A 27,995-nucleotide genomic window follows, 5' to 3' on the forward strand; every position below is an offset into this window, starting at 1 on the left:
CAGCCTTACTGTAGTCCACGTTGCAGCTAGTGGCCAACCCAGCAAAAAGTCCTTCCAAATGTCTCTCACGTATTTCCACAGGTGCATATATCCAAAGGTGAGTATTTCCCAAAGGTAAGTATCTCCAAATCCTTATATTCCTCATGGAAGTGGACGTGCAGCACTCTTGTCCTCCAGAGAGCCCAGGTTGGAGACAGTGTCTCTTCCCTTCCCAAACCTTCAGCTCATCAGCTCCTCATTTGTTTCAGCTGCGTGGGAAGATTGGCCATAGAGGGGTGGAGTTCCCGACCATACCAGCAGATGGAGCCATAGCTGTCTGGGTTTGCAGCCACCTCAGGGGGATGTAACGTCCCTCCAGGACACAGCCTCTCGTGACATCACACATCCCCCTCCTCGGGACCGACGTCCTCGTCGGGGTAAAGGCAGCGAAGAAGGCATCACGCCGGGAGAGGGCGTCCGCATTGCCGTGGTGCTTGCCAGACTGCTCTCTCTTCAACTCCTCCAACTCTAGGACCAGGGACTCAGCCTCCTGTTGTCTCTCCTTGAGTTTCTTACTGAACGCATCAGCCTTGGTTTTAGCAGAGTTTAGCTTCTGTTGAGCAGCTTTCAGTTCCTTCTCTCTCTCTGCCTCCGCATTCTTCATCTTGTTCTCCAACACCTTGTACTTCTCCTCTGCCTTCTTCTGGACCTCCTTACTACTGCGCAGGGTCTCCTCACACTCCTCGATGGTCCTGCGCAGCCTCTCCAGCTCCTCCTGTTGCTTAGGGAAGGAGCTCTGTTGGAGTTTAGCCTGGAGGATATCTAACTCTTCTGTCTTCATGTCTAACTGTTGCTTTAACAAACGATACCTCTCAGCGGTCCCCTTCAGACCAGACAGTTCTTTGTCCAGATTCTGTAGCTCCGTCTCTGTGTCGGTCTGGGCACCTGCCATCCCTATCAGAGCCCGGGGCGGGAGTGAGTAACTCGGAGGATTGCACCGGAGCCTTCCCAGGATGAGTCTTGCCTCTCCGTTTCCGAGGTACTCGGGTTATCCTCTCCTGAGACTCTCTCCAGAGTGGGTAAAAGGCTGGGCAGTCTCGTCCAATTAGGACAGGGACGGGGAGGGAATCAACCACCCCCGCCGTCGTGTGTATGGTTCCCCGTGTGCTGGTCATTGTAAGTTCAGTAATGGGGTATTCTCTGGTGTCCCCATGGACACAGGAAACTGGGAGGACTTTCCCCGGGGTCAGACACGTTGGGCCCACCAAATCCTTACGCACCAGGGTGGCCCGGCTACCAGAATCCAGTAAGGCCTCCACATCATGGTGATTCACAGTTACCGGGCAGGTGGGGGGGTCGATCTGGGCCGCCATCTACGACTCCCAAGAGCGAGGCAAAACGGTGTGTGGGTGCTGAGCTGGAGGACTCCGCAGTGGGCATAGGTTCATCGGCTGGTTTCCCACACTGCCAGGAGATATGTCCCATCTCCCCACACCGGTAACACTGTCGAAGTTTCCCCCTCCTGGTGTACTCTTCTTGGACCCGCCTGGTTTCTGGCTCCCCCTGGAGCCGGGATAAGTCCTGACGTGGCTGGGTTCGAGACCTTGGGGTCCTTTGGACGGGTTCTTCCCATTTGTGGTGGGGCCGCCCTCCTGGGGTCTTTTCGGGAAGCATTCAGCATCTCCGCTGTGGCCTGGTACTTTTCCACAGCTTCCACGGTCAGATCAGCCGTGGTCAAGGCCTGTTGACTGATGAACCGTTTTGCCTCATAAGGCAGGGCGCGTAGGTAACGATCCACCACAACGGCCTCCACCACCGCCGCTGCTGTATTCCTCTGCGGATCCAGCCATTTCCTTGCGATTCGGACAAGTTCATGCATCTGCGCCCGAGGAGGTTGGTCTGGTTGGAAGGTCCAGCTGTGAAAGCGCTGGGCCATACCAAACTTTGTGAGTCCATATCTGCTGAGGATCTCAGACTTCAGGGCATCATAGTCAGTAACCTGGTCAGGGCCCAGGTCCCGGACAGCATTCAGTGATTCCCCGGTTAGAAAGGGGGCTAACAGACCAACCCACTGTTGCTTGGGCCAGGCTTCCCTAGTGGCCGTGGCCTCAAATGCATGCAGGTATGCCTCAATGTCATCGGTAGCTCCCATCTTAGATATAAAGTCACTTGCCTTTATTGGGCGGGTATTTTGGACCACCCTCTGTCTCTGCAACTGCAATTCCTCTGCCTTCAGAAGGTTGGCTTTCTTTTGCTCCTCCAAGAGAGCCACGTTTGCTTGCATCTGGGCTTGCTGGCCAGCAACAAGGGGCTTTCAATATGTCCTCCATTTCAGTCGGCGGGGAGCCTACGGCCAACTTGGAAAACTGGGTGATCAAACCTTCGGTATCCTCCTCTGACATGCACTATTAACGCTTGAGCGTGCCCGTATTCTCCACCATCTGTGACGTCACGAGAGGCTACACAGCTTTCAGCGGGATTGCTCAAGTAGTGCAAGGAGACAAGGTTCAAACAAAACAAGGATTTTATTATAGGTCTTGGGAAATTAACGAAAATATAACAAAATTCGGTTCTCTTGTGGCTCTTTAAGGGTTAACAGTTCAGGGATGTCTCTTCCACATCCAAAATCATAATTCTCACTCGCTCAGATAACTTTTCCCCAGCCTTACTGTAGTCCACGTTGCAGCTAGTGGCCAACCCAGCAAAAAGTCCTTCCAAATGTCTCTCACGTATTTCCACAGGTGCATATATCCAAAGGTGAGTATTTCCCAAAGGTAAGTATCTCCAAATCCTTATATTCCTCATGGAAGTGGACGTGCAGCACTCTTGTCCTCCAGAGAGCCCAGGTTGGAGACTGTGTCTCTTCCCTTCCCAAACCTTCAGCTCATCAGCTCCTCATTTGTTTCAGCTGCGTGGGAAGATTGGCCATAGAGGGGTGGAGTTCCCGACCATACCAGCAGATGGAGCCATAGCTGTCTGGGTTTGCAGCCACCTCAGGGGGATGTAACGTCCCTCCAGGACACAGCCTCTCGTGACATCACAATATATATATATATATATATATATATATATATATATATATATATATATATATATATATATATATATATATATATATATATATATATATATATATATATATATATATATATATAATTTTTTTATCTATTCATACACTTGCAGACTCAGTGAGGGATTTCATATGATGGAACTGTCCTTGAAAGTGGCATACAAATGCAATTATTTGCTTCAACTCTTTACTTTACTTGAGTTTAGACCTTATATTCATCCTACACTGAGCATACAAAGCATTAAGAAAACCTGCTCTTTCCATAACATAGACTGACCAGGTGAAAGCTATGATCCCTTATTGATGTCACTTGTTAAATCCACTTTAATCAGTGTAGCTGAAGGGGAGGAGACCGGTTAAAGAAGGACTTTTAAGCCTTGAGACAATTGAGACGTGGATTGTGTGCCATTAAGAGGTTGAATGGGCAAGACAAAAAAATGTAAGTGCCTTTGAACGGGGTAAGGTAGTAGGTGCCAGGTGCACCAGTTTGTGTCAAGAACTGCAACGTTGCTGGGTTTTTCACACTCAACAGTTTCCCATGGGTATCAAGAATGGTCCACCACCTAAAGGACATCCAGCCAACTTGACACAACTGTGGGAAACATTGGCGTCAACATGGGCCAGCATCCCTGTGGAGTGCTTTCGACACCCTGTCCATGCCCCAACAAATTGAGGCTGTTCTGAGAACAAAAGGGGGTGCAACTCAATATTAGGAAGGTGTTCCTAATGTTAGGTATACTCAGTTTATGCGATCACTGAAGATATGCATTACATTTTCTATATGTCTTTCATCTGGTTTAAAGAAAGCCATTGGTATATATTCTCAGCATCCCTTACATGAATAAATACAAAGCCTAGATTTATGTTGTCAGAGTCATCATGAAGGCCCTGGTCATAACTAATTGCTATTAGACTACAATGCATTAGTCACTACACGTTCATGTTTAATCCATGTTCAGCTCCTTATAAGATATTTGTGATATTGATCCTGCATTACTGTTGTCCTCACAATTTTTCATTCTGGTGGTATCTTACTGTACAAACCAATTAGTTATGCTCAAGGCCTTCATGATGACTCTCCGTACCCTCTAGGTGTGCCGTCTAGGGGGCATCAAACACCTGGTGGATCTATTAGACCACAAAACCCTGGAGGTCCAGAGGAATGCGTGTGGAGCTCTGAGGAACCTGGTCTACGGGAAAGCTACGGACGACAACAAGGTCGCCGTGAGAAACGCAGGTGGCGTCCCTGCTCTGCTCAGACTGCTGAGGAAGACTGTAGACGCTGAAGTGAGAGAGCTGGTCACGGGTAAGAGAGACAGTGAGAGAGTGTGTGTATGCGCTTGCATCCGCGTGGTGAATTCACTCAGAGTGTGTGTGCGTGCGTTGATGAATTCACTCTGTGCGTGTCTGCCTGCATATGTCTTGTGTTTTTTTCTGCTTTTCTGGGTAAGAAAGCAGCGTTTATTTAAAATGGCCTTTTTAACCTCGAAACTCCACGGACCGTGCCTTTCCACACCACAGCTCTGTGTGCTATTTTCTCTCTCTCTCTCTCTCTCTCTCTCTCTCTCTCTCTCTGCCCTCTGGCGTATTCACAATGGTCACATTTCCACAGTTCCACATTATTTCACTCATCCATTATTCAGTGACGTTTGCCCAAATCAGATCCACTGGAGTTCCACTACAGGGTTTTTGTGGGACAGGAACATTACTACACAACCTAAAGTAGAGCTGTTCAATTATTAACCTTCTCGCCTGCCTGCCAGTCCGCTTCTTCAGTAATTTGGCATTAGTCACTGGATGTGTCCCAAATGACACCCTATTCCCTATATGGTGTACTACTTTTGACCAGGACCCATGGGGAATAGGGTGCCATTTTGGAAGTACATAATGGGTATTCTGGTCTGGTCCTAACCAGTTCTCCCCTAGTATCTGTCATTCAACTCAGGGGATTGGAGTTCCTTGCTACCCTCCCCTGGTTCATGTTTAGTAGACACAAAATGAGAGATAATGTTTTGACGGTACTACCTGAACGATCCAATAAGAACACAAATTTCCGTTCTCCGTTTAAAAATGTATTGTTTTTTTATATGCGTTCTGAACATAACCCTTGGTGAGAGCAGAGATTCCGTCGCTCCTAGTTGTGTAAACACAACAGTCCTTGACGTTTGAGCGAACACTCGTGTTTCCCAATGCACATACAGTTTTCCCTGTGTGGCTTGAGCTCTGCAAACAGGGTATAAAACCAAGTTGTGTAGGATCAGGTATTAAAGAAATATGCAGTGGTGTAAAGTACTTAAGTAAAAATACTTTAAAGTACTACTAAAGTTGTTTTTGCGGTATCTGTACTTTATTATGTATATTTTTGACTACTTTTACTTTACTACATTCCTAAAGAAAATAATGTACTTTTTACCACATACATTTTCCCTGACACCCAAAAGTGCTTGTTACATTTAGAATGCTTAGCAGGACAGGAAAATGGTCCAATTCACGCACTTATCAAGAGAACATCCCTAGTCATCCCTACTACCTCTGATCTGGCAGATTCACTAAACACAAATCCTTTGTTTCTAAATGTTGTCTTGAGTGTTGGAGTGTGCCACAGGCTATCTATGAATTTAAAAACAAGAAAATGGCGCTGTCTGGTTTGCTTAATATAAGGAATTTTAAGTGATTTATACTTTTACTTTTGAAACTTAAGTATATTTTAGCAATTTCATTCCTTTTGATGCTTAAGGATATTTAAAACCAAATACTTTTAGACTTTTACTCAAGTAGTACTTTACTGGGTGACTTTTACTTTAGTCATTTTCTATTAAGGTATCTTTACTTTTATGTAAGGGTACTTTTTCCACCACTGGAAATAAACAAGCCAAGATGTTTGGCTCTCAGGTGGCTGAATCAGCTGTTCTACTCTGACTAGCTCTGACTCTAGTTCAGGTTACAGTGTAATGGTTCCACCAGGGTATCAATACACAGAGAGCACAAGCACAGTGCAGCATCCAATTGCTCCTTTCTGTAGTAAAACATTGCGGATGTGAAGTGGAGATATGACTTGAGTCTCGTGTCCATGAAGTTGGTGTTTGTTTGGTTTTTCTCCAAGCATGGTGAACTCCAAAGAACGAGGAAGAGCCAGTTGTTCTTGGGGTCTCCTAAGCATTGATAACACAGATAGAACAATGAGCCAGATGTTTCACCGATTGTATAAATCTGAAGCATCCGGTTGGCATTCCCACTCACCACCAAATATGGAGTGGGAGAAGATGGAGTGAGATGGATTTTGGCCGACATTCTGCAAATGTTTTCATCGATGAAACATCTGATCTCAATACAGTTTTCGGTTCCCAAAACTAGAATCTGTTACGAACAGAGTGGACTAAGTTTTTTGTCAACTTTACCCTATGCCAAAGTTTCTAAATATTGCGTTGTTTAGAAGGAGTTCAAGGGCGAGTTGAGTTATTGCACACGCCCACCACAGAGTATGCGGTCCCTAACGGAAATATGTAAATACATGCTAGAACGCGCCAATAGGATCTCGCTAGCTCGTGCTTGGCTCTGCCCACCTCCTTGCTTGTTCTGCCCACTGATTTAATTTGCTCCCATTGGAAATGACAGGATGTGGTCTATCTTGGGTTAGTTATACACATCTTTACTGATGTGGTGAATTAAGGAACTAACGAATCAGAACCACATGCAGTCTATAACAGAATGGAGTATGGGGGATGGAACCACTGGCATTTCAGTCACTTCTAGCCAGTCTAATCCATTGTCATTCAAACGGGAGGCCAGTTCAATGCAGATGTGTGTCATACAAATCTTGGACCAAATTGCTTTGACGTGTAGTGAGTACTTCTTACGACTGTGTGTATTAAAAAAAAAAAAAACCCAGCTAATTGGCAGTTGGGGACCCAGAATACTATGCAATTAAAGAATGTCGGCGATCACAGCGTCACCTCTGGAAATCAGAACAATCTACGTGAGGAGCTTTCTGCCGCACTTCCTGCTGGCCAAAGCCAATGGGCTAATTGGAACTGACAAGACTTAGGATGCGTCCCAAATGGTTCCCTATTTAGTGCACTAATTTGGACCAGAGCCATATGGATGCCATTTGGGATGCATTTTCTCACCAACACCCCTCTGACATATTTCTACCCTTGAAAACCCTGATGGCGGTGTAATTGAACCTTGTTTTTTAAGAGCCATTTTTTAAGAGCACTCAGCGTGCCCACCTCTGAGCTTTACTGATAGGAGATGTTTGTTCCACTCCCCTGTATGTCAGTGGTCCTTTATTCCAGCGGGATCATCAGCCGTGCTCCATATGAGCCACTACGGTAGCAGGAGGAGCCCCCCTCTCTTCTCTTTTCTACCCAGGTCAGGGGGGTCATTTTGTGGGGACATGTAAAGCAATCTAGCCCTGGTCCCTGATTCCCATAGCAGCTGTTGTGGTTATTGGCTTGTCCTCAATAGGCCTCTGAGATCAAAGGGACAGGCCTCCCCTGGTTGTCAGCACCCCAGTGGCAGTACAGGTGTCACCTGGCCCCTACGGAGGGACCAGCATGGCCCTGAACAGTGTCATTACAGCCTCTGTACACATACACACACAGTACACAGGGGCCCTGTCCTAGAACACACTGTCTGTCCGTATGTGACCCCACTCTTATCATTGCTGTCGCAAATACACACACAAACACACAACCTGGGACGGAACAAAATGACAGTACATTACAGTACATCACATGTGTGGAATCTGTGCTCCTGCGTTTCTATGTTGGTGTGGCTTCCCTTGAATACAAGTGCCTATGTGTAGGAGTTCAGGAGACAAGCAGCTACAAGCCTAACCTTGTGTTGTGTGTATTTCCAGCGTGCTGTCGGGAAAACAGCCCCACTGTGCTAATCTCTGGTCCGTGTTCCTTTGAAATTGAACAGAGCTCATCAAGGAAGGCACACTGGAGCTGCTGCAAAGCTTCTATTTCATCAGATGTAGGGCACAGATTGTCATCTAGCTCACCCTGCAGCCACTGTACAAATACGCTGAGACTTCAGTCACACAGTTATTCTGTAGTAGTCAGCCACACCCTACAGACTGGGGGACAGCTAAACTCATAGTACTAACCACTAGTCGACACACCTCTCTGCTCTGCCCCCATTGGCGTAGGAGAATAACCGTATCAAAGCTAGTCTTGATTTTTTATTGTGTCAGAAATTGTTAGAGCAAGCCGTGGGCTTTGACCAGAAACAAGACTGTACCAAATGGCACCCTATTCACTATGGGCCATGTTCAAAAGTAGTACGCTCTATAGGGAGAATAGGGTGGCATTTGGGATGCAGGCCAGATCAACATATGGCCCCCAGCCTCTTAGCAACCACTATCCAGCCCCTCCCCCGCTTAATCTGATTATTGATAATGCTTGGTCTAGTATTGCAATGGATCTGCATGCTCATACTAGCTCCATAGCATGCAAACACATGCCACTCTAAATCTCTCACTCTCAGAGCCAACTAATGCCTGATCTACGCACATTAATCCACCCAATCAGAGCCTGTTAATATCGACCACACCCACCACCCCCTTACTCTGGCCAGTCAGAAGGGACTAAACATCTGAGCCATGCCAGCTCAAACCCAGGGTACTGTAATGGCCTACCTGGCTTCAGCACCTCATTCCTGCAGACAGTAACTGAATAACAAGCTCAGTGGAGATTTCATTATGGGGCGGAATGGAGCCCTTTAGTCGGATCACTGCTTCCCAAGCTATGAGAGACACACTCTACCCTCCCCAATCGCTCTCTCTCTTACACACAAACAAGTGCACATACACGCTCTTTCTCTCTCTTTCTTTCTCACACACACACTCCCTAACTTTATAAATCTAGGCCACAGTCAAATGACTTTCGAGGATTGATCCAAAGGCAGATGATTGGCTCCTGTGTCACAGCGTATCACAGCGTATTGCCTCTCCAACTCGGGCGTTAGTATACATTGGGCTAGTGTTCCCGTGCCTGGCTAACGTATACACTACTAGTCAAAAGTTTGGACACACCTACTCATTCAAGGGTTTTTCTTTATTTTTTACAATTTTTTACATTGTAGAATAATAGTGAAGACATCAAAACTATGAAATAACACATGTGGAATCATGTAGTAACCAAAAAAGTGTTAAACAAATAGAAATAGCCACCCTTTGCCTTGATGACAGCTTTGCACATTCTTGGCATTCTCTCAATCAGCTTCATGAGGTAGTCGCCTGGAATGCATTTCAATTAACAGGTGTGCCTTGTTAAAAGTTAATTTGTGGAATTTTTCCTTCTTAATGTGTTTGAGCCAATCAGTTGTGTTGTGACAAGGTAGGGGAATATATACAGAAGATAGCCCTATTTGGTAAAAGACCAAGTCCATATTATGGCAAGAACAGCTCAAATAAGCAATGAGAAATGACAGTCCATCATTACTTTAAGACATGAAGGTCAGTCAATCTGGAACATTTCAAGAACTTTGAAAGTTTCTTCAAGTGCAGTCGCAAAAACCATCAAGTGCTATGATGAAACTGGCTCTCATGAGGACCGCCACAGGAAAGGAAGACCCAGAGTTACCTCTGCTGCAGAGGATAAGTTCATTAGAGTTACCAGCCTCAGGAATTGCAGCCCAAATAAATGCTTCACAGAGTTTGAGTAACAGACACATCTCAACATCAACTGTTCAGAGGAGACTGTGTGAATCAGGCCTTCATGGTCGAATTGCTGCAAAGAAACCACTACTGAAGGACACCAATAATAAGAAGAGACCTGCTTGGGCCAAGAAATACGAGCAATGGACATTAGACTGTTGGAAATCTGTCCTTTGGTCTGGAGTCCAAAATGCATCAAAATGCATCAGATGACCTGGCCTCCACAATCCCCCGACCTCAAACGAATTGAGAGTCGGATGGCAGAGTAAAGGAAAAGCAGCCAACAAGTGCTCAGCATATGTGGGAACTCCTTCAAGACTATTGGAAAAGCATTCCAGGTGAAGCTGGTTGAGAGAATGCCAAGTGTGTGCAAAGCTGTCATCAAGGCAAAGGGTGGCTATTTGAAGAATCTCAAATATAAAATATATTTTGATTTGTTTAACACTTCTTTGGTTACTACATGATTCCATATGTGTTATTTCATAGTGTTGATGTCTTCACAATTTTTCTACAATGTAGAAAATAGTAAAAATGAAGAAAAACCCTTGAATGAGTAGGTGTCCAAACTTTTGACTGGTACTGTACATCACAGGATGTTAGTGGCATTTTAATTGGGGAGGACGCCCTCATGGTAATGGCTGGAGTGGAATGGTATCAAATACATCAAAACACATGGTTTCCATGTGTTTGATGCTATTCCATTTGCTCTGTTACAGCCATAATTATGAGCCGTCCTCCCCTCAGCAGCCTCCACTGATATACATACAGTATATAGGACTGAGCCCAGATCACACTGAGAGATCAAGCCTCCGCGCACAATTCACATAGGCAGTTCCATCTGACTGTCAAATATGACACATGGGTATCGTTGGGGCTTTATAGAGACAACTGTCAGTCACACCTCACGCAGATTTATCCCATGTTTAAAAAGACTGCAGCACAGGGCCAGTTTAAAGGCTGGCTGTTAGCCGTTTCTCCAAATAGAGCTTTAGGGGTGATGAGGAGGAACTGGGGGGTTGATGGCTAGAGAGACAGACCTGGGTCATTTCAGTCTGCCTGAGTACTTTATCCAGCCGCGTGCGCGTGTGTGTGTGCACGTACGTGCGTTATCACTTCATTACGAGGCTCTCATCCTGAGGGAGTCTCTAAGGGAGTTCACCATCAGAGAAAGCCAAGGCAAACACCAAGCTAAAGGCTAAGCTAGTAGAGAACGGTGCTCAATCACTACAGAGGGATTCCATTTGAAATGAATCCCAGGGCCTGAGAATACACGTTATAGCTGAGGTGATGTTACAGCTTCGGTATGCAGCCCCACACGGCACTGGCAGGAGCAGATAAGAGGCTTCATCGGGTGAATGTTAACCGTGTAGAGACACTTTCATGGGTTGCTTGGGCTAAGCTGAGAATTTGTCTTTCTATTCTTATTGAAATTAAGATGTGAAATCGGACAATTTTGGTCCCCCATTATCGTAACTGGCATGACGTTATTATTAACGTTATTTCATAAAAGTGTGAATGGACCTTTATTAAACAGGGTAACTCAACAGATAGGGATGGAACAGACACTCTTTGGACCACATCCCTGGCTGTGTTATGCCTTGCTGGCATCCTCTTAATGATGTGCCCTTGGGCTTTTGTAATGGGTGTGATCATCTCCATTGGTTTAATTGGAGAGAAGAGAAAACCAAACAGTGGCTAGGATACATACACACTGTGGTGGATAGAGGAGAGCTCAAGGAAACTACGAGGATTACACACACACACACACACACCAGGCATCACTCCCATCCCATGCTTTCCTACCCTCACACACATCCAAAGAGATCAGCCAGTCAGCGGGGTGTAGCTAGATCTCCTCTGCTGTGCCTGCAGTCTTAGAGGTAGTAACTATGGATGCATCCCAAATGGCACCCTATTCCCTGTATAGTGCACTGCTTTTGACCAGGGCCCATAGGGTTCCCATAGGGATCTGGTCAGCAGTAGTGCACTACATAGGGAATACAGTGCCATTGGGCTCTGGTTAAAATTGTGCGCTAAATAGGGTAGGGTCCTATTTGGGACACATTCTATGTGTCTCTCTCTCTCTCTGTGGTTAGACAGGAGCTGAGCTGCAGCCCTGTCCAAGGATAGTGCCGCCCTGTAGAAATCAGCCTATATTTTCTGCTTCCAGTAACAGCCATCTAATTAAAAGAACGTGCTCCACGCTGGTTATTCTGGAGCAGATGCAGCATCAAAGGGCCCCTCATCACACACTATACTAGGAATATTACTGGTTACCATAAGTGCATTTGAAACTAATAAAATGATTACAGGATATCGGGAGATGTTACATTATTCAGATGATACGTTGAGCCAGTACCTTATGGTGTTTTGTGTTCATCTCAAGTCAAAAGTCTTCCTCACTTGCCTTGAGGATATCTAAAGCTTTTAAGATCCTATTTAATGCAGATGCCCGATGTGTCTCTGCTCTGCTGAAGTATGGTTTTCATTTGTTATGAGGGCTATTCTTTTTCCTCTGATCCTCTCTTCTCTCTGTGTGGTACTGAGCTATGAAAAGCCCTGGATTTCGGCAACTCTAGAAGGCTAGCCTAACTGCACATGACAGCTGACAACCAGGGGTTTGTGGGCCCGTCTCTCTCTCTAACATGTCCCTCCCGCTTCTCTGCAGGGGTGCTGTGGAACCTGTCCTCCTGTGATTCTGTCAAGATGACAATCATTCGGGATGCCTTAACTACTCTGACAAACACTGTGATCATACCCCATTCTGGATGGAGCAGCTCGACGTTTGACGATGACCACAAGCTCAAATTCCACTCGTCTCTGGTCTTGAGGAACACAAGTGGCTGTCTCAGGTAATGGACATTTTGAGCGTGATGCTACCACCCCCTTCTGGATGTTTCAAGCTACTGCAGCCTGGTTCATTTGAACATAGCCTTCGAGCTAGTCCGTAAATAATATTACAAACACATGATTAGTGAATGAGACAAACCTGACTGTGGGAGCTTACAAATAATGCATTGTAAACAGGTCATCTATGACTGTATTTAGTATGTTAAAGAAAATATACAAACAAAATACACAGAATTATGTCTGTATGTACTTACAGATTCAATAATACAAGGAGTAGATGGGTGTTATGTTATAGTTGCCCAGTCAGTATAATCACTGTGCGACCCAGCCGTAGAAAAGGGGATTCTCGCTCTCCAGCCACCCTGCCAGGGCCCTCGTTTGAAGGCAATGGGTGCATCCCAAATGGGTCCCTTATGGGCTCTGGTCAAAAGTAGTGTACTAAATAGGGAGTAGGTTGCTATTTGGGAAGCTGCCAGAAGTTTGGTCTCTAATTGGTGACAGTGTCTCTGAGCGCGCTCAGTTAGGCTCTCGTTTCCCCCACAAAAGTACTCATAATGGCATCGCTCAGGCCAACCAGAGAGCCTCGTCCATTATGGATGGTACGGAGCAAGTAAACCCCACAACACAAACCAGCGTCGCGCTAAGGGAACAAACACAGACACAGTTTGGTTGCATCCCAAATGGTACCCTATTCCCTTTATAGTGCACTATGTTTGACCAAAGGCCTTTGGGGCCTTGTTAAAAGCAGTGTACTAAATGGGGAATAGGGTGCCGTTTGGGACGAAGCTTTCTTATTTTATGTGGATGTTTGTGTTCGTTGCTGGGCCTGTCTTTGTGTGTGATTTATTTGAGTGTTTGTGTGTGCTGTAGGGGCATATGTCTGTGTACAGAAGTCCTGAACAGTGTGTGTTGTTTTAAAGGAACCTGAGCTCAGCGGGTGAGGAGGCTAGAAAACAGATGCGTTCTTGTGAGGGACTGGTGGACTCTTTACTCTATGTCATCAAGGCCTGTGTCAACACCTCTGACTTTGACAGCAAGGTCTGTGCATACACACACACACACACACACGTGGCAAGAGATATGTATACAGACACACACATACTCCCACTCTAACTCTGTCCCTCTCTCTTTCTTACTCACACAGACGCATAAGCGCGCGCGCGCACACACACACACACACACACACACAGTCACACAATGGCAGGCAGCTGTAGGGGATAAGGAGAACACCTACCCTACCGGTTTTAAATTATTTCTCACTCACATCTACTTGCACAGCTCCATAACTTGATTGGGAATGCCTTTTATCAACCCATTGTTAATAGCATGCAATTAAAGTTCATAGACTTTAGCCAGCTGTTCTGGTTAATTATTTCCGCTATAAATTTGGCCTTTTTGATTTTGTGTCCCAAATGGCACCCTATTCCCTATGGGTCCTGGTCAAAAGTAGTGCACTATAATAAAGGCAATAGGGTGCCATTTGGTATGCATCCTGTGTATTTATTACCATGGTGATCTACTGAACAAATACCACTATATGGGCTTCAGACAGTAAGGAATTAAACCCATTTGTCAGACCCCAGATCTCCCTTTCTAAGTGGAGAAACGTTAATCTGTTATTATTATTTGTTTTTGTCATTTTAGCAGACGCTCTTATCCAGAGTGAGTGCATACATTTTTCATACTGTTATTACAGTGTGGGTCTCATACCTAATTAATTTACACTGCTACAGATAACACCAGGCCTGCATGTCTCCACTCTCTCTCTCTCTCACACACACACACACACACACACACTTGCCTAGCTTATTGAGCACTATTTCATTGGAACAAACCTCTTCTCTGTCTCTCTTTCTCTATCTCTATTTTCTCTCTCTCTCAATCTGTTGCTATCTCTGTTACTGCACACATTTCCAAAGCAATCGTATAGAAACATATTAAATCAATAAAATCAATAAAATAACATTCAATGATTAACAGGACCCCCCGCGTCTCCTCCCTCTAGATTGTAGAGAACTGTATTTGCACTCTGAGGAACCTGTCGTATCGCCTGGAGCTGGAGATGCCCCCATCGAAGCTGCAGGGAGCCCAGGAGCTGGATGGTCTGCTGGGCAGTGAGTCTCCCAGTAAGGACGTGGAATCCAGCTGCTGGGGCAGGAAGAAGAAGAAGAAGAAAAAGGGCTCCCAGGAAGACCAGGTAAACGGCACCCTATTCACTATGTAGTGCACCTTCTTTTGACCAGGTCCCATAGGGCGCCCATAGGGCTCTGGTCAAAAGTAGTGCACTATATAGGGAATAGGGTGCAATTCCGTACGCAACTTCCGTCTGAGTGGTGGAAATATCACTTCCTAGGCCTCCAAAGTGAATGTTCACTCCAGGTGAGCTAAGGGATAACAACTCATCACTGAGTGGTGGAAATGACACGTGTCACTTCCTTCCAGCCTTTAATGTGAATGTTCACTCCAAATGTTTGTCAAACATTTAGTTTTTTTATCAACAGTAGTCTAGTAGCAAGATGAGTCTACGTTCCACGGCATCTGTTGTCTAACATGACGGAATCAGACGGTGTCTGCCTGTCTTTCCAAATCATTTGGGATTGAGGCGTTGTATCGCTGGTTCTACACATAAGATGTCATGGGACGTGGACTCATTAGACCACTCCTGAGAAACTGAAACATCTGACCGACTTTGATTTTGGAGTGAACTATTAGTTTAACTCTTCTAGGAGCCCATATTCACAAAACGTCTCAGAGTAGGAGCACTGGTCTAGGATCAGGTCTCTCCTATGATCTAAAAAATGCTAAACTGATCCTAGATCAGCACTCCTACTCTGAGATGCTTGATACAAACAGCCCCTGAGCTAAAGTGAATCTCAACACTGTACTCGTTCATCATATATAGTCAACATTGTATTAGAACCTCTAGTCATGATCATGTGTTTGTAATGTGTTCTAAGTGGGACGGAGTGGGCCCCATCCCCGGCTTCTCCAAGTCCCCCAAGGGGGCAGAGATGTTGTGGCACCCAGCTGTGGTGAAGCCCTACCTGACCATGCTGGCCGAAAGCTCCAACCCTGCCACTCTGGAGGGCTCAGCGGGCTCCTTACAGAACCTGTCTGCTGGGAACTGGAAGGTATATAGTACACATATTGCATCCCAAATGGCACCCTATTCCCTATATAGTGCACTACTTCTGACCTGGCCAGTCAAAAGTAGTGCACTAAATAGGGAATAGGGTGCCATTTGGGACATAGAGACACAGCACCCAGGAGAGGATATGACAAGAACACTACTCTATTGAGTTTTCTTTTCCCCTGTGTAACAGGAATAGTTTCTTAGATGTGTAAAGGCAATCCTATTTAAAGGAGAACTCTCCTCCCTAAGCATGCCAGTGAAACTAATGTCAATTGTCGCTTATAAGTGAATAAGTGAAGTCAATGTACGTTTTTAAGTCTTCTATTTACTGTATGCTAATTGCTGCAAAACAAATTTCCTTCTTGGAAACATGAAACTTGAAGTGTACACTTTTGGGTCAAGTTGCATTGAAGAGAGTTTAAACGTCATCTCTGTGTCTTCTCTGTTTGTACCAGTTTGCGGCGTACATCCGTGCAGCGGTGCGTAAGGAAAAGGGTCTGCCCATCCTGGTGGAGCTGCTGAGGATGGACAACGACAGGGTGGTCTGCTCTGTGGCCACGGCCCTGAGGAACATGGCCCTGGACGTCAGGAACAAAGAGCTCATAGGTGAGGATCCAACACAGGCTCTGTGAAGGGACGACCCAGGCCACGTTCCAGGCTGACTACATTGCAGACGCCTGCCAGATCTCACAACACATGGATAGGTGTTTAATGTAGTCGGTATGGCTACATGTGCTATACAGCATTACAGAATGAAAAAGGGAAGAGATGATGGGAAATTAGAGGTTCAAAATTAAGTAGAACCAGAAGAGCTGCGAGTGCTTGCTTACTAATCTAACTGCCCAGATCGCCACACTTAAATTGCATTCCCAATCCTTCTTGTTTTTTGTGAAATCACCCCTTTTCAGGGAACAGGTTTTTATGGGCTAGCTGTATGGACATAATGAGGAGTTAGCGTTCCAGCAAGGCTGAGGCAGCAGAGCCTGTAGCCTGGGAGAGGGGGGAGGTACTGGGGGAGAGGGGGGAGGTACTGGGGGGAGAGGGGGGAGGTACTGGGGGGAGAGGGGCTGTGTGGAAAGGTACTCTGGAGGGACTTCTCTTCTGAGGGAGACTCAGGGGGATCCCAGGATCTGTAGGTCTAGACCCTTGGGGTACTAGCACTATGGAAAGGCATATGGTAGGCTGTGGAAGTACAACTCCAGCTGAACTAATATAGCATCCACAATGTAAAAAGTAGAGCCCTAGAGAAAGGAATCTGCCGTACAAATACATTACGTAAGACACATGCAATGAATGTCTCTGTTTCCGTTTGTCTGTTTCTCTCTGTGGCGTTCTAGTTTTAGTTGAAGGTGTAGCTAGTTCATTTATTTGCAGCAACAAATATCAAATAGAACATAATGTATGTAAAGGTGAGGATGACAACTAGAATGGGCTTATAAAGAAACCTTGCCATAATCTAGATGGTCAATTCATAGCAGAAGTTATAAGTACATAAGCAGTACTTTATCCCTCCCTCCTTCCTTTGCTCCCTTCTTTCTGCCTTCTCTACCTCCTTCCGTCTCATCCTTTCCTCCCTCCTTCCCTCCGTCCTCCCCCCCAGGGAAGTATGCGATGAGGGACCTGGTGAACCGTCTCCCTGGGGGGGACACCACCCTGCTCTCTGACGAGACGGTGGCGGCCATCTGCTGCACCCTGCATGAGGTCACCAGCAAGAACATGGAGAACGCCAAGGCACTGGCTGACACAGGCGGCATCGGGAAGCTGTTCAACATCACTAAGGGCAGGGGAGAGAGGTGAGGGAAAGGCTGCCTTCAGCTGCTGCTAAGACAGAGGCTGCTTTGCATCCTAAATGGCACCGGATTCCCTTTATAGTGCACTACTTTTGATCAGGGCCATATGGGAAGGGGGAAAAAACATAGAAGGAACAGAGGGTCTGGTCAAAAGTAGTGCATTATACTGTATACGGAATAGGGTGCCATTTGGGATGCACATTGAGAGTCTGAGAAGAGACAACGTGTGCTTCCACTAGGGTTCATATGAGCTGAGGTTAAACCTCAGAATGGTCTAAGCATCTCAAGTACAGTTGAGAGTAGACACATTTTTCTACCACAGAAACATGCAATATGCCATGTAGTGTAGTGACGTGTGTTTCTCTGTCCCTACAAGGTACTCTACAAAGGTGGTGAAAGCTGCCGCTCAAGTCCTCAACACACTCTGGCAGTACAGAGACCTGAGAACTATCTATAAGAAGGTAAGAAAATGACCAGTGTTGGGATGAGGAGGCCAACTACAGTAGAGCTACGTCTCAATTATCTCTCCTTCCCGCCAAAGTTAAATAGCCATCACTAGCCGGCCTCCAACCAGTACCCTGCCCTGAACTTAGTCACTGTCACTAGCCAGCTACCACTCGGTTACTGAACCCTGCACCTTAGAGGATGCTGCCCTATGTACATAGACATGGAACACTGGTCACTTTAATAATGGAACCAGGACCAGCTGCCATCATGTCAGTGATTCTCTTGTTAACACAGGTGAGAGTGTTGACGAGGACAAGGCTGGAGATCACTCTGTCATGCTGATTGAGTTAGAATAACAGACTGGAAGCTTTAAAAGGAGGGTGGTGTTTGAAATCATTGTTCTTCCTCTGTTAATGGTTACCTGCAAGAAAACACGTGCCGTCATCATTACACAAAAAGGGCTTCACAGGCAAGGATATTGCTGCTAGTAAGATTGCACCTAAATCAACCATTTATTGGATCATCAAGAACTTCAAGGAGAGAGGTTCAATTGTTGTGAAGAAGGCGTCAGGGCGCCCAAGAAAGTCCAGCAAGCGCCAGGACCGTCTTCTAAAGTTGATTCAGCTGCGGGATCGGGGCACCACCAGTGCAGAGCTTTCTCAGGAATGGCAGCAGGCAGGTGTGAGTGCATCTGCACGCACAGTGAGGCGAAGACTTTTGGAGGATGGCCTGGTGTCAAGAAGGGGAACAAAGAAGCCACTTCTCTCCAGGAAAAACATCAGGGACAGACTGATATTCTGCAAAAGGTACAGGGATTGGACTGCTGAGGACTGGGGTAAAGTCATTTTCTCGGATGAATCCCCTTTCCGATTGTTTGAGGCATCCGGAAAACACCTTGTCCGGAGAAGACAAGGTGAGCGCTACCATCAGTCCTGTGTCATGCCAACAGTAAAGCATCCTGAGACCATTCATGTGTGGGGTTGCTTCTCAGCCAAGGGAGTGGGATCACTCACATTTTTGCCTAAGATCACAGCCATGAATAAAGAATGGTACCAACATATCCTCCAAGAGCAACTTCTCCCAACCATCCAAGAACAGTTTGGTGACGACCAATGCCTTTTCCAGCATGATGGAGCACCTTGCCATAAGGCAAAAATGATAACTAAGTGGCTCAGGGAACAAAACATTGAAATGTTGGGTCCATGGCCAGGAAACTCCCCAGACCTTAATCCCATTGAGAACTTGTGGTCGATCCTCAAGAGGCGGGTGGACAAACAAAAACCCACAAATTCTGACAAACTCCAAGCATTGATTATGCAAGAATGGGCTGCCATCAGTCAGGATGTGGCCCAGAAGTTAATTGACAGCATGCTAGGGCGGACTGCAAAAATATTCTCTTTGCATAAACGTAATGTAATTGTCAATAAAAGCCTTTGACACTTATGGAATGCTTGTAATTATATTTCAGTATACCATAGTAACATCTGACAAAAAAATCTCATAACACTGAAGCAGCGAACTTTGTGAAGACCAATACTTGTGTCATTCTCAAAACTTTTGACCACGACTGTACATCCCATCACATACAGTGTGTGTGTGTGTATATTTATATACACTGCTCAAAAAAAATTAAGGGAACACTAAAATAACACATCCTAGATCTGAATGAATGAAATAATCTTATTAAATACTTTTTTCTTTACATAGTTGAATGTGCTGACAACAAAATCACACAAAAATTATCAATGGAAATCAAATTTATCAACCCATGGAGGTCTGGATTTGGAGTCACCCTCAAAATTAAAGTGGAAAACTACACTACAGGCTGATCCAACTTTGATGTAATGGCCTTAAAACAAGTCAAAATGAGGCTCAGTAGTGTATGTGGCCTCCACGTGCCTGTTTGACCTCCCTACAACGCCTGGGCATGCTCCTGATGAGGTGGCGGATGGTCTCCTGAGGGATCTCCTCCCAGACCTGGACTAAAGCATCCACCAACTCCTGGACAGTCTGTGGTGCAACGTGGCGTTGGTGGATGGAGCGAGACATGATGTCCCAGATGTGCTCAATTGGATTCAGGTCTGGGGAATGGGCGGGCCAGTCCATAGCATCAATGCCTTCCTCTTGCAGGAACCGCTGACACACTCCAGCCACATGAGGTCTAGCATTGTCTTGCATTAGGAGGAACCCAGGGCCAACCGCACCAGCATATGGTCTCACAAGGGGTCTGAGGATCTCATCTCGGTACCTAATGGCAGTCAGGCTACCTCTGGTGAGCACATGGAGGGCTATGCGGCCCCCCAAAGAAATGCCACCCCACACCATGACTGACCCTCCGCCAAACCGGTCATGCTGGAGGATGTTGCAGGCAGCAGAACGTTCTCCACGGCGTCTCCAGACTCTGTCACGTCTGTCACGTGCTCAGTGTGAACCTGCTTTCATCTGTGAAGAGCACAGGGCGCCAGTGGCGAATTTGCCAATCTTGGTGTTCTCTGGCAAATGCCAAACGTCCTGCACGGTGTTGGGCTGTAAGCACAACCCCCACCTGTGGACGTCGGGCCCTCATACCACCCTCATGGAGTCTGTTTCTGACCGTTTGAGCAGACACATGCACATTTGTGGCCTGCTGGAGGTCATTTTGCAGGGCTCTGGCAGTGCTCCACCTGCTCCTCCTTGCACAAAGGCGGAGGTAGCAGTCCTGCTGCTGGGTTGTTGCCCTCCTACGGCCTCCTCCACGTCTCCTGATGTACTGGCCTGTCTGCTGGTAGCGCCTCCATGGTCTGGACACTACGCTGACAGACACAGCAAACCTTCTTGCCACAGCTCGCATTGATGTGCCATCCTGGATGAGCTGCACTACCTGAGCCACTTGTGTGGGTTGTAGACTCCGTCTCATGCTACCACTAGAGTGAAAGCACCGCCAGCATTCAAAAGTGACCTAAACATCAGCCAGGAAGCATAGGAACTGAGAAGTGGTCTGTGGTCACCACCTGCAAAACCAGTCCTTTATTGGGGGTGTCTTGCTAATTGTCTATAATTTCCACCTGTTGTCTATTCCATTTGCACAACAGCATGTGAAATGTATTGTCAATCAGTGTTGCTTCCTAAGTGGACAGTTTGATTTCACAGAAGTGTGATTGACTTGGAGTTACATTGTGTTGTTTAAGTGTTCCCTTAATTTTTTTGAGCAGTGTGTGTGTATATATATATATTTATAATCCGGACTCCGACATTGCTTGTCTTAATATTTCTGTATTTCTTAATTCCATTCTTTTACTTTTAGATTTGTGTGTATTGTTGTCTTGTTAGATATTACTGCACTGTTGGAGCTAGGAACACAAGCATTTCACTACACCTGCAATAACATCTGCTAAATATGTGTATGCAACCAATAAAATTTGATTTCATTTGTTCACTGCCCTTCATTGAAAGGAAATGATTGGTATAAGAAATATGGTGGAAACTTCCACTAGCCCAATGGTTTTAGATTTGTGGGATGTAGTGAAGGAGTGTACACTTCAGGAGAAAGGAAGTATTATTGGGACACAGCCCAGGTCTCTGTGGCTCATACTAACACTGTTTCCTTTCTCGGCTGGTCTTCAGGACGGATGGAACCAAAACCACTTCATCACGCCCGTGTCTACTTTAGAGCGCGACAGATTCAAGTCTCAGCCCACCCTCCCTACCAGCACCATACAGATGTCACCGGTCAACCAGTCAGGTCAGCCTAGCTACATAGACAAAAATTAACCTAGGATACGTCCCAAATGGCACCCTATTCCGTAGGGGGCCTAGTGCACTACTTTTGACCAGGGCCCATAGGGCTCTGTTCGAAAGTAGTGCACTAGATAGGAAATAAGGAGCCATTTGGGACGGAGCCCTAGATAAGGACACAAATACGTTTCAATTCAACGTTTGGTTGTTTTGACCTCCATGTTGTGTTCTCCACAGCTGGCAGTACAACCTCCTCTCCTGCAATGCTGGGAATCAAAGAACACCGTTCTGATTATCAGAGGGCACAGTCAACTATGCAATTTTATAAAAACCAAGGGGACAACAATGTACATAAATACCGATATACAGGTAAACAATGAGCATAGAGAATTATCATACAAAAATCATATTAACTGTACATAAAAACACAGCATATCAGTTGAGACGTTGGAATTTGATTGAAAACATATCAGCCATGTGCACCAGACCGTGATCAAAGTAGCCCCTAGGCCCTTTCTGCCTCTATGTAGCGCGTAATCCATTTGATCCATCTCACCACTCCCAGGAATCACATTCCATGCCCCCTCTCCCCTAGCACTCCCCTAGATCTCTCCTAGCTCTCCGCTAGCTATCCCCTACATCCACCCCTACCTCCGTTTCTTATCATCCTTATTGGGAGCTGGAGGCTCTTAGACAGTTGGCAGTTCAAAAGAGCACTTGAGCCTCTTTGTTGCGTTTAAGTGGGTCTGCTGAGCAATATAGTGGCTGGTCCGCCCGCATTGTGAGCAACTCGGCTCAGCAGCCACTACAAAGCGGCTATTGTTAGTTGCCCTGAGGAAGAGTAGGGCTACTTCCCAAATGGCACCCTATTCCCTATATAGTACACTACTTTTGACCAGAGCCCTGGTCAAAAGTAGTGCACTATATATGAAATATAGTGCCATTTGGGACGTAGACTGTGTATGCAGGGCACCCACACAAGCCGCTGCCAGATGGAGAGCCCTCAAAGGGGCGCTGAGAGGGCAGAGTAAACAGAGTCGGGGAAGCTGCAGCCTCCCTGCCTAACCCTCTGCCTGGCTACCCAGCAACACTCCCTGGGATAATATTGTATGGTAACAACGTTTATGTTTATGGCAAAGTTTAAGTTATACCATTATCTTGTTAATTTCTCTTCCAGGGTCTGGAAAGCAGTCACCGTATTATATCGGGTCCTACTCCTCGCCAACAAGAGAGGACCCCAGAAGAGCACAGGTAAATACAATACAGACTCTAAATCGGTCCCTTCTGGTTGGACATCCTTCTCCATCTTTCCCTGCACTATCAACTTGGCCAGTGCAGGCGGCTGGTTCGCTTCGCTACACTAATGCAAGGAGACTGACACATATTACAGTGTGGGTGAATGAGAGAGTTGGGAGACATCCAACACATCAGTCATTGTGTGTGCTAGAGTGAATGTGACCGCTGTGATAGGGATGGTCCGGGTGGCAGTGGGTGTGTCTCAGGCACCTGTCACAGTGTGGACACGTCCCTGTGTGCTCACTCGGATAACACCCGGGGGAGGGAGCTCTGTGCCCTCCTCTCCTCCCTCCACCTATCTCTGACTAGACAGGAAATAGACAGTCAGGATATTACACCCAGAGGAGGCTAGTGAAAGGAGGATGTCTCATAATAATGGCTGTGATGGAGTTAATGGAATGGTTTCAAACACATGGAAACCATGTGTTTGATACCATTCCATTCCGTTCCAGCCATTACTAGGAGCCCGTCCTCCGATTTTAAAGAGCCACCAGCCACCACCGATTACAACCAACTTTGTTCAGCCACACAGACATACAGCTGAGTTTTGATACACAAAGTTGTAATAAGTTTGAATCAACCAACTATTTCTCATCCTTTTCTCCCGTCAGACAGTTGAAAGTAGATATTTTCCTGTATTTTACATAGACAGATCTGATTGTGTTGCTTCTCTTGCCTCCACAGCAGCAGGTGTACTACACTGAGGAACCGAGCAGGCGGAACTACGACGCCTACAGAATGTACCTGCAGTCTCCACACGGCTACGAGGACCCCTACATGGAGGAAGTGGTCAGCTTTCCCCCCACGGCAGACTACAGCTCTCAGTCGCACGGTCACGGACTCAAATCCACCACAAACTACGTGGACTTTTACTCCACCACGCGGAGGCCTTCCTACAGGGCGGAACAGTACCCAGGTTCGCCAGACTCCTGGGTATAGGGACTCCATCTTGGAACCCAACCGATGAACTCTTCCATTAAGTTTTACTTGTGTGTTTATTTTGAAAACGTGGATCTGAATGTGGGTACGAAGCGATGGCAGATGGAGAAACGTAATGTTAGCCAAAGAAAGAAGGAAACCAAGGAATGGGGTTGTTTTTTAAAAGAAGAGCAGTGGGTGTGTTCAGGGCGGGCGGCACTGGACATTATCGTGAGTGGCGTCCTGCTCTGTCTAGACGTTAGTTTTTCTTTTGGAAACCTGTAGCAGTGGTAGCATGGTGAGGGTTATGTGATGAAAGGTTTGCGGTAAAGAGTCAGAAGGGGTCATGTGTATGTTTGTAGGCAAAAATGGATCATGAACTCATATCTGTAAAAAAAGATATAGTAACCTAAAGATGTTAGTTTGTACAGAGGGATCAAATTGTATTTGTTCTTAATGTTGAGATTGTGTATGCCATGGAGTCTTGTACATTTCCTTCATTTTATTGTAAATACAGAAAAAATGCCACCTGGTTTACGCTCATCAGCACTGGTAAAGAGGTGTGCCATGTTAAATCTATATTATAGATCTATAAATATATGAAGAAATAAAGGGAGGAGGGAAAGATGGCATCATAACACAAACATGCAACGATAATAAAAGTTCACTTTTGTTTTTTAAATGAATTGTGAAATTGCAGACATTTTCGTGACTTTGAAAGATTTTCTCTTTACTTTTCCATTCCCTGTCCTGGACCATTCATGGGATAGTTCACTGCCATTTTCTATGCACACCAACCAACATAAATAAATGTGAACATTTGGTCCATGAAGAGCTCTACAACTCCCCCCTACGCTTCCTCATCCTCTTCTCTTTGCATACAATTATTTCAGTAGAAAAAGAAGACAACGGATGCACCCCATTCCCTACATAGTGCACTACTTTTGACCGGAATCCCCAAATGTCACCCTATTCCCAATATAGCGCACTACATTTGACCAGAGACCTACAGTAAATTGTCCCCTTTTGACCAGAGACCTATGGGCCCTGGTCAAAAGTAGTGCACTATATAACGAATGGTGTGCCATTTGGGACATTAGCAACATGATAGAATGACCAGACACTCAGCATTTTCTTCGTCTTATTTTATAAACCGACTATAGACCTTTCCATTTACACTTTGAAAGTTGTTAGAAGTGACAAAAAAACTGATAATGGAGGCAGTGTTTTTTTTCAGGACATCAAGTTAGTTTTATTTTCAAAATATATATTTTTAAATGATTACATAATATCACGCATTTATGACTAAGATAAATGTGAGATGAGTTCTGTTCAAAAACAATCTCTAGCCCCTCCCTGTACTCTTGGTCCTACAGAATGTACAGATCTTTAAAAAGTCGGAAGGTAATGTATAAAGTTCACACTACCATCACCATATTGCTTACATCTATTCTGCTCTATTCAGATCTGCAAACAGAAAAGGGGAGTGGCTGGAGGTTTGTTTTTGAACTAGGCAATGATGTTGTATAAATGACAAGATTGGTAGATAAGCAATAGGATTAGATCAAAAACATCCTCAATGCGCACCATCCACACAAATGCGCCAATCTATATATTGAATTAATAGAAAATGCAACTTGTTAAAACTGTTCACGCCATATTTCTGGTTCAGTCATGTGGAATAAATTAGTCTGCTGCAGCCCCATGCTGCTAATGGTCGCTTCCTGCATTAACCACGTCGTTTTCCTTTCAGCAGTATAAAGTGGGCGTTGTGCTACTTTGTGTTCAGCTATTGTTGTTCAGAAGTCGAGAATGGTGCAACTATCAAAATCTGGAGCGAGAGAGAGTCCTGAATTGAAGGCTGGCCATCTTCCAGCAGGTATGGCAGTGATTAATTCGTAATTGGCATCAAGCTATGCATATTTTCTTTGTTCGATGTAATGTTTACATTCAGTGCATTTACAATATAGGCCTGATCTTGTTGTCGCATGCAAACATTGTTACAATCTTGCACAAACATTGGTAGGCGACAATGTTGCAACGCACGCTCAAACCTCAAGTGCGTAGGTGGTAAACGAATCAAAACTAAAGTAATTCTAAATGCCCTCATTACTGCTACTATGATCTTTTTTTCGTTATGATGCTTGATGAAAATTGAATCCGTGCATAACCAATTGTGCAAACATGGTACATTCTGTGCTCTAAGCTGCACTCAAGGGACAGGCCAACACTGTTCATATAGTTAAGTGAATATCCCCTGCAGATTTTTGCTTATGTATGGTGATTTTTGGAGTCCAAATAGTCTCAATCCAACTATTATTAAAATGATAATTTAACGGTATGTTTGCAATGAACTATTATTAAAATGATAATTTAATGGTATGTTTGCAATGCCCCCCTTTCTTTGGTTTTGAACCTGGCCTACGATATGCCCATTGCATACTGTTATGGTGTGACATGAAGAAATAAGTTGTGGGGCCATAGGTGTCTCTGAGTAGGAGTGATTTTTGGATCAGTTTTGCCCTGCTTGATACATACGGCCCCTGAAAGGGATTCTTTGCACAGTACAAATTCAACTATTTCTGAACTGCACATTGTTTGGCTGTATTTTAGAAAATCAAAGTGCTTTTTGCTTTGACAGGATGTGGGTAAAGTAGACTATTTTGATTAAACCTGCCTATAGCAAGTCAGAGAAATAAAAAGAAACAACAATGCTGAATTGTATTCTCACTGCCAACTTTATTCTTCCAACACCGACACTCCCAAAGTCTCCTTGTATAATGGCAAAATTCCAAGGCATTAACCTGAAGTTGTTTGTCTTACAGTAACTCTGAATAGTTTAACTCTTTCCTGATCAAGTTTTTCAACTCTTTCCTGATCGAGGATCGAGGAAGTTATATAACTTTCCAAATGGCATGAAATGCTGGATTTGCAAAGAATTAGTATGTAATTTATTATCACCTATTTTAAACGGTTCCACTCTGGCTCCACAGTGAAGGCTGGGGGGAAACGAGTGGTCAAGAAGAGCTGTGAGGAGAGTCATGCCACCCACCATGTGAACCCAGAGAGGGAACACAAGGTTCCCAAAACCAGGTACAGGTCAGGTAGTCCCTCCCTGTTTCAGTCTTTTCTTCTATTAGGTGCCTAATGACCACGACCCAATACTCCAATCTACAGGGTCTCGCCACTGACAGAGATCTGATTGTGTTCAAATGTTTTTTTTTTACATTGCGTCAGGAAAACCCTTAATTGCAATGTTGAGTGTCGTTAAACATGCAATACTGTTCTAGATCTGCAGCCACCTCCAGCAGAATGCAGCAAATCAGTGTCTTGATGTCAGGAACACTTGACAAGGTAAGGATATCCAACTTAAAATGATTGCTGCATCAGTGTCCCACAAGGGTTGGCCAAAAAGCAGGTTTTGATGTAAACAAAAAAATTGGCTTCATTTGTAATGATCATGCAAGTCTCAACACTTAGCTTCTATAGATTGGCATAGTAAAATAGTCTCCTCCAGATTGCTTTGTAAACCATGATTTTATAAAATGTCCTCTTTGTTTCAGTTGGGACATGACTTCCCAGAGACCCCAGTAAGTGTGAAACACAGCAGACTCAGACCTGCTATGGAGAAGGCACACTCGCCAGCTTTCAAGTCCAGCTTCTGCATCCAGCAACCAAAAAAGTTCTGAAGCAACATGTGATAGTTGCCTGAGGGGAAACATGTTAAGTCAACTGTTAAAGACCAACAGGAAGTGTTAGTTATATGCATGAGGGTACCGACATGAAACATTAGAAAATACTTAAATGTTTAACTTTCTTGATTTAATGTAGAATCAATTCGGCTTCTTTGAATTTGTTGCAATTTGGGACTTTGCTACTTTTAGGTGTGGAAGTGGAGCTTTGTAGGGATGTGGGTTTTCGGCTTACTCCAAACCAGCATTTACTGTGCCTTTTTATTAATATATGAATGAGACACCCTGTAACCATAAGTGAACTAAAGGCACATATGGTGGGCATTTTGGAATTAGTATGTTGCGTAAGTGGGTAAAGCTGGATGACTGACATTCATCATTTAATGTTTTCATAGTGAAAAGCTTGAATAAAAACACTGCATGGCATTAAACATTTTGTCCT

General features: G+C 45.2%; 2 protein-coding genes across 8 annotated transcripts in view; both read left to right on the plus strand.

Annotated features, from left to right (window-relative positions):
• The window catches only part of LOC121536833 (plakophilin-4-like), a 129,299-nt gene extending 104,752 nt beyond the window's left edge, over positions 1–24,547 (plus strand). For 4 of the 7 annotated variants that reach the window (XM_045206554.1, XM_041844422.2, XM_045206555.1 and 1 more), the window contains 12 exons: positions 4,142–4,355; positions 12,382–12,565; positions 13,484–13,601; positions 14,569–14,760; positions 15,521–15,694; positions 16,152–16,302; positions 17,297–17,489; positions 17,863–17,947; positions 21,537–21,654; positions 21,885–22,016; positions 22,825–22,898; positions 23,628–24,547. In XM_045206554.1, the coding sequence (XP_045062489.1) occupies positions 4,142–4,355; positions 12,382–12,565; positions 13,484–13,601; positions 14,569–14,760; positions 15,521–15,694; positions 16,152–16,302; positions 17,297–17,489; positions 17,863–17,947; positions 21,537–21,654; positions 21,885–22,016; positions 22,825–22,898; positions 23,628–23,882 (1,890 nt within the window). In that variant the 3' untranslated portion in view covers positions 23,883–24,547. The remainder of the gene's footprint in view (positions 1–4,141; positions 4,356–12,381; positions 12,566–13,483; positions 13,602–14,568; positions 14,761–15,520; positions 15,695–16,151; positions 16,303–17,296; positions 17,490–17,862; positions 17,948–21,536; positions 21,655–21,884; positions 22,017–22,824; positions 22,899–23,627) is intronic. The other 3 variants (XM_045206558.1, XM_045206559.1, XM_045206556.1) reach the window with 2 other exon arrangements.
• An 860-nt stretch (positions 24,548–25,407) lies between these two features.
• Positions 25,408–27,984, plus strand: LOC121536832 (death-associated protein-like 1-A). Its single transcript, XM_041844420.2, has 4 exons — positions 25,408–25,740; positions 26,855–26,954; positions 27,152–27,215; positions 27,425–27,984. Exons 1-4 carry the CDS (start codon positions 25,674–25,676, stop codon positions 27,548–27,550), a joined length of 357 nt encoding a protein of 118 aa, XP_041700354.1. The 5' UTR covers positions 25,408–25,673; the 3' UTR covers positions 27,551–27,984.
• Positions 27,985–27,995: the final 11 nt, after the last annotated feature.

The sequence above is a fragment of the Coregonus clupeaformis genome, chromosome 23 (genome assembly GCF_020615455.1).
Source record: "Coregonus clupeaformis isolate EN_2021a chromosome 23, ASM2061545v1, whole genome shotgun sequence".
Classification (NCBI taxonomy): Eukaryota; Metazoa; Chordata; class Actinopteri; order Salmoniformes; family Salmonidae; genus Coregonus; species Coregonus clupeaformis.

Excerpts from the sequence above, each read along its gene's own strand:
- LOC121536832 (XM_041844420.2), top strand. The coding sequence starts at position 25,674 with ATGGTGCAACTATCAAAATCTGGAGCGAGAGAGAGTCCTGAATTGAAG. Across the intron at positions 25,741-26,854 it reads GGCTGGCCATCTTCCAGCAG|TGAAGGCTGGGGGGAAACGA; the intron begins GTATGGCAGTGA and ends CTGGCTCCACAG. Across the intron at positions 26,955-27,151 it reads CACAAGGTTCCCAAAACCAG|ATCTGCAGCCACCTCCAGCA; the intron begins GTACAGGTCAGG and ends ATACTGTTCTAG.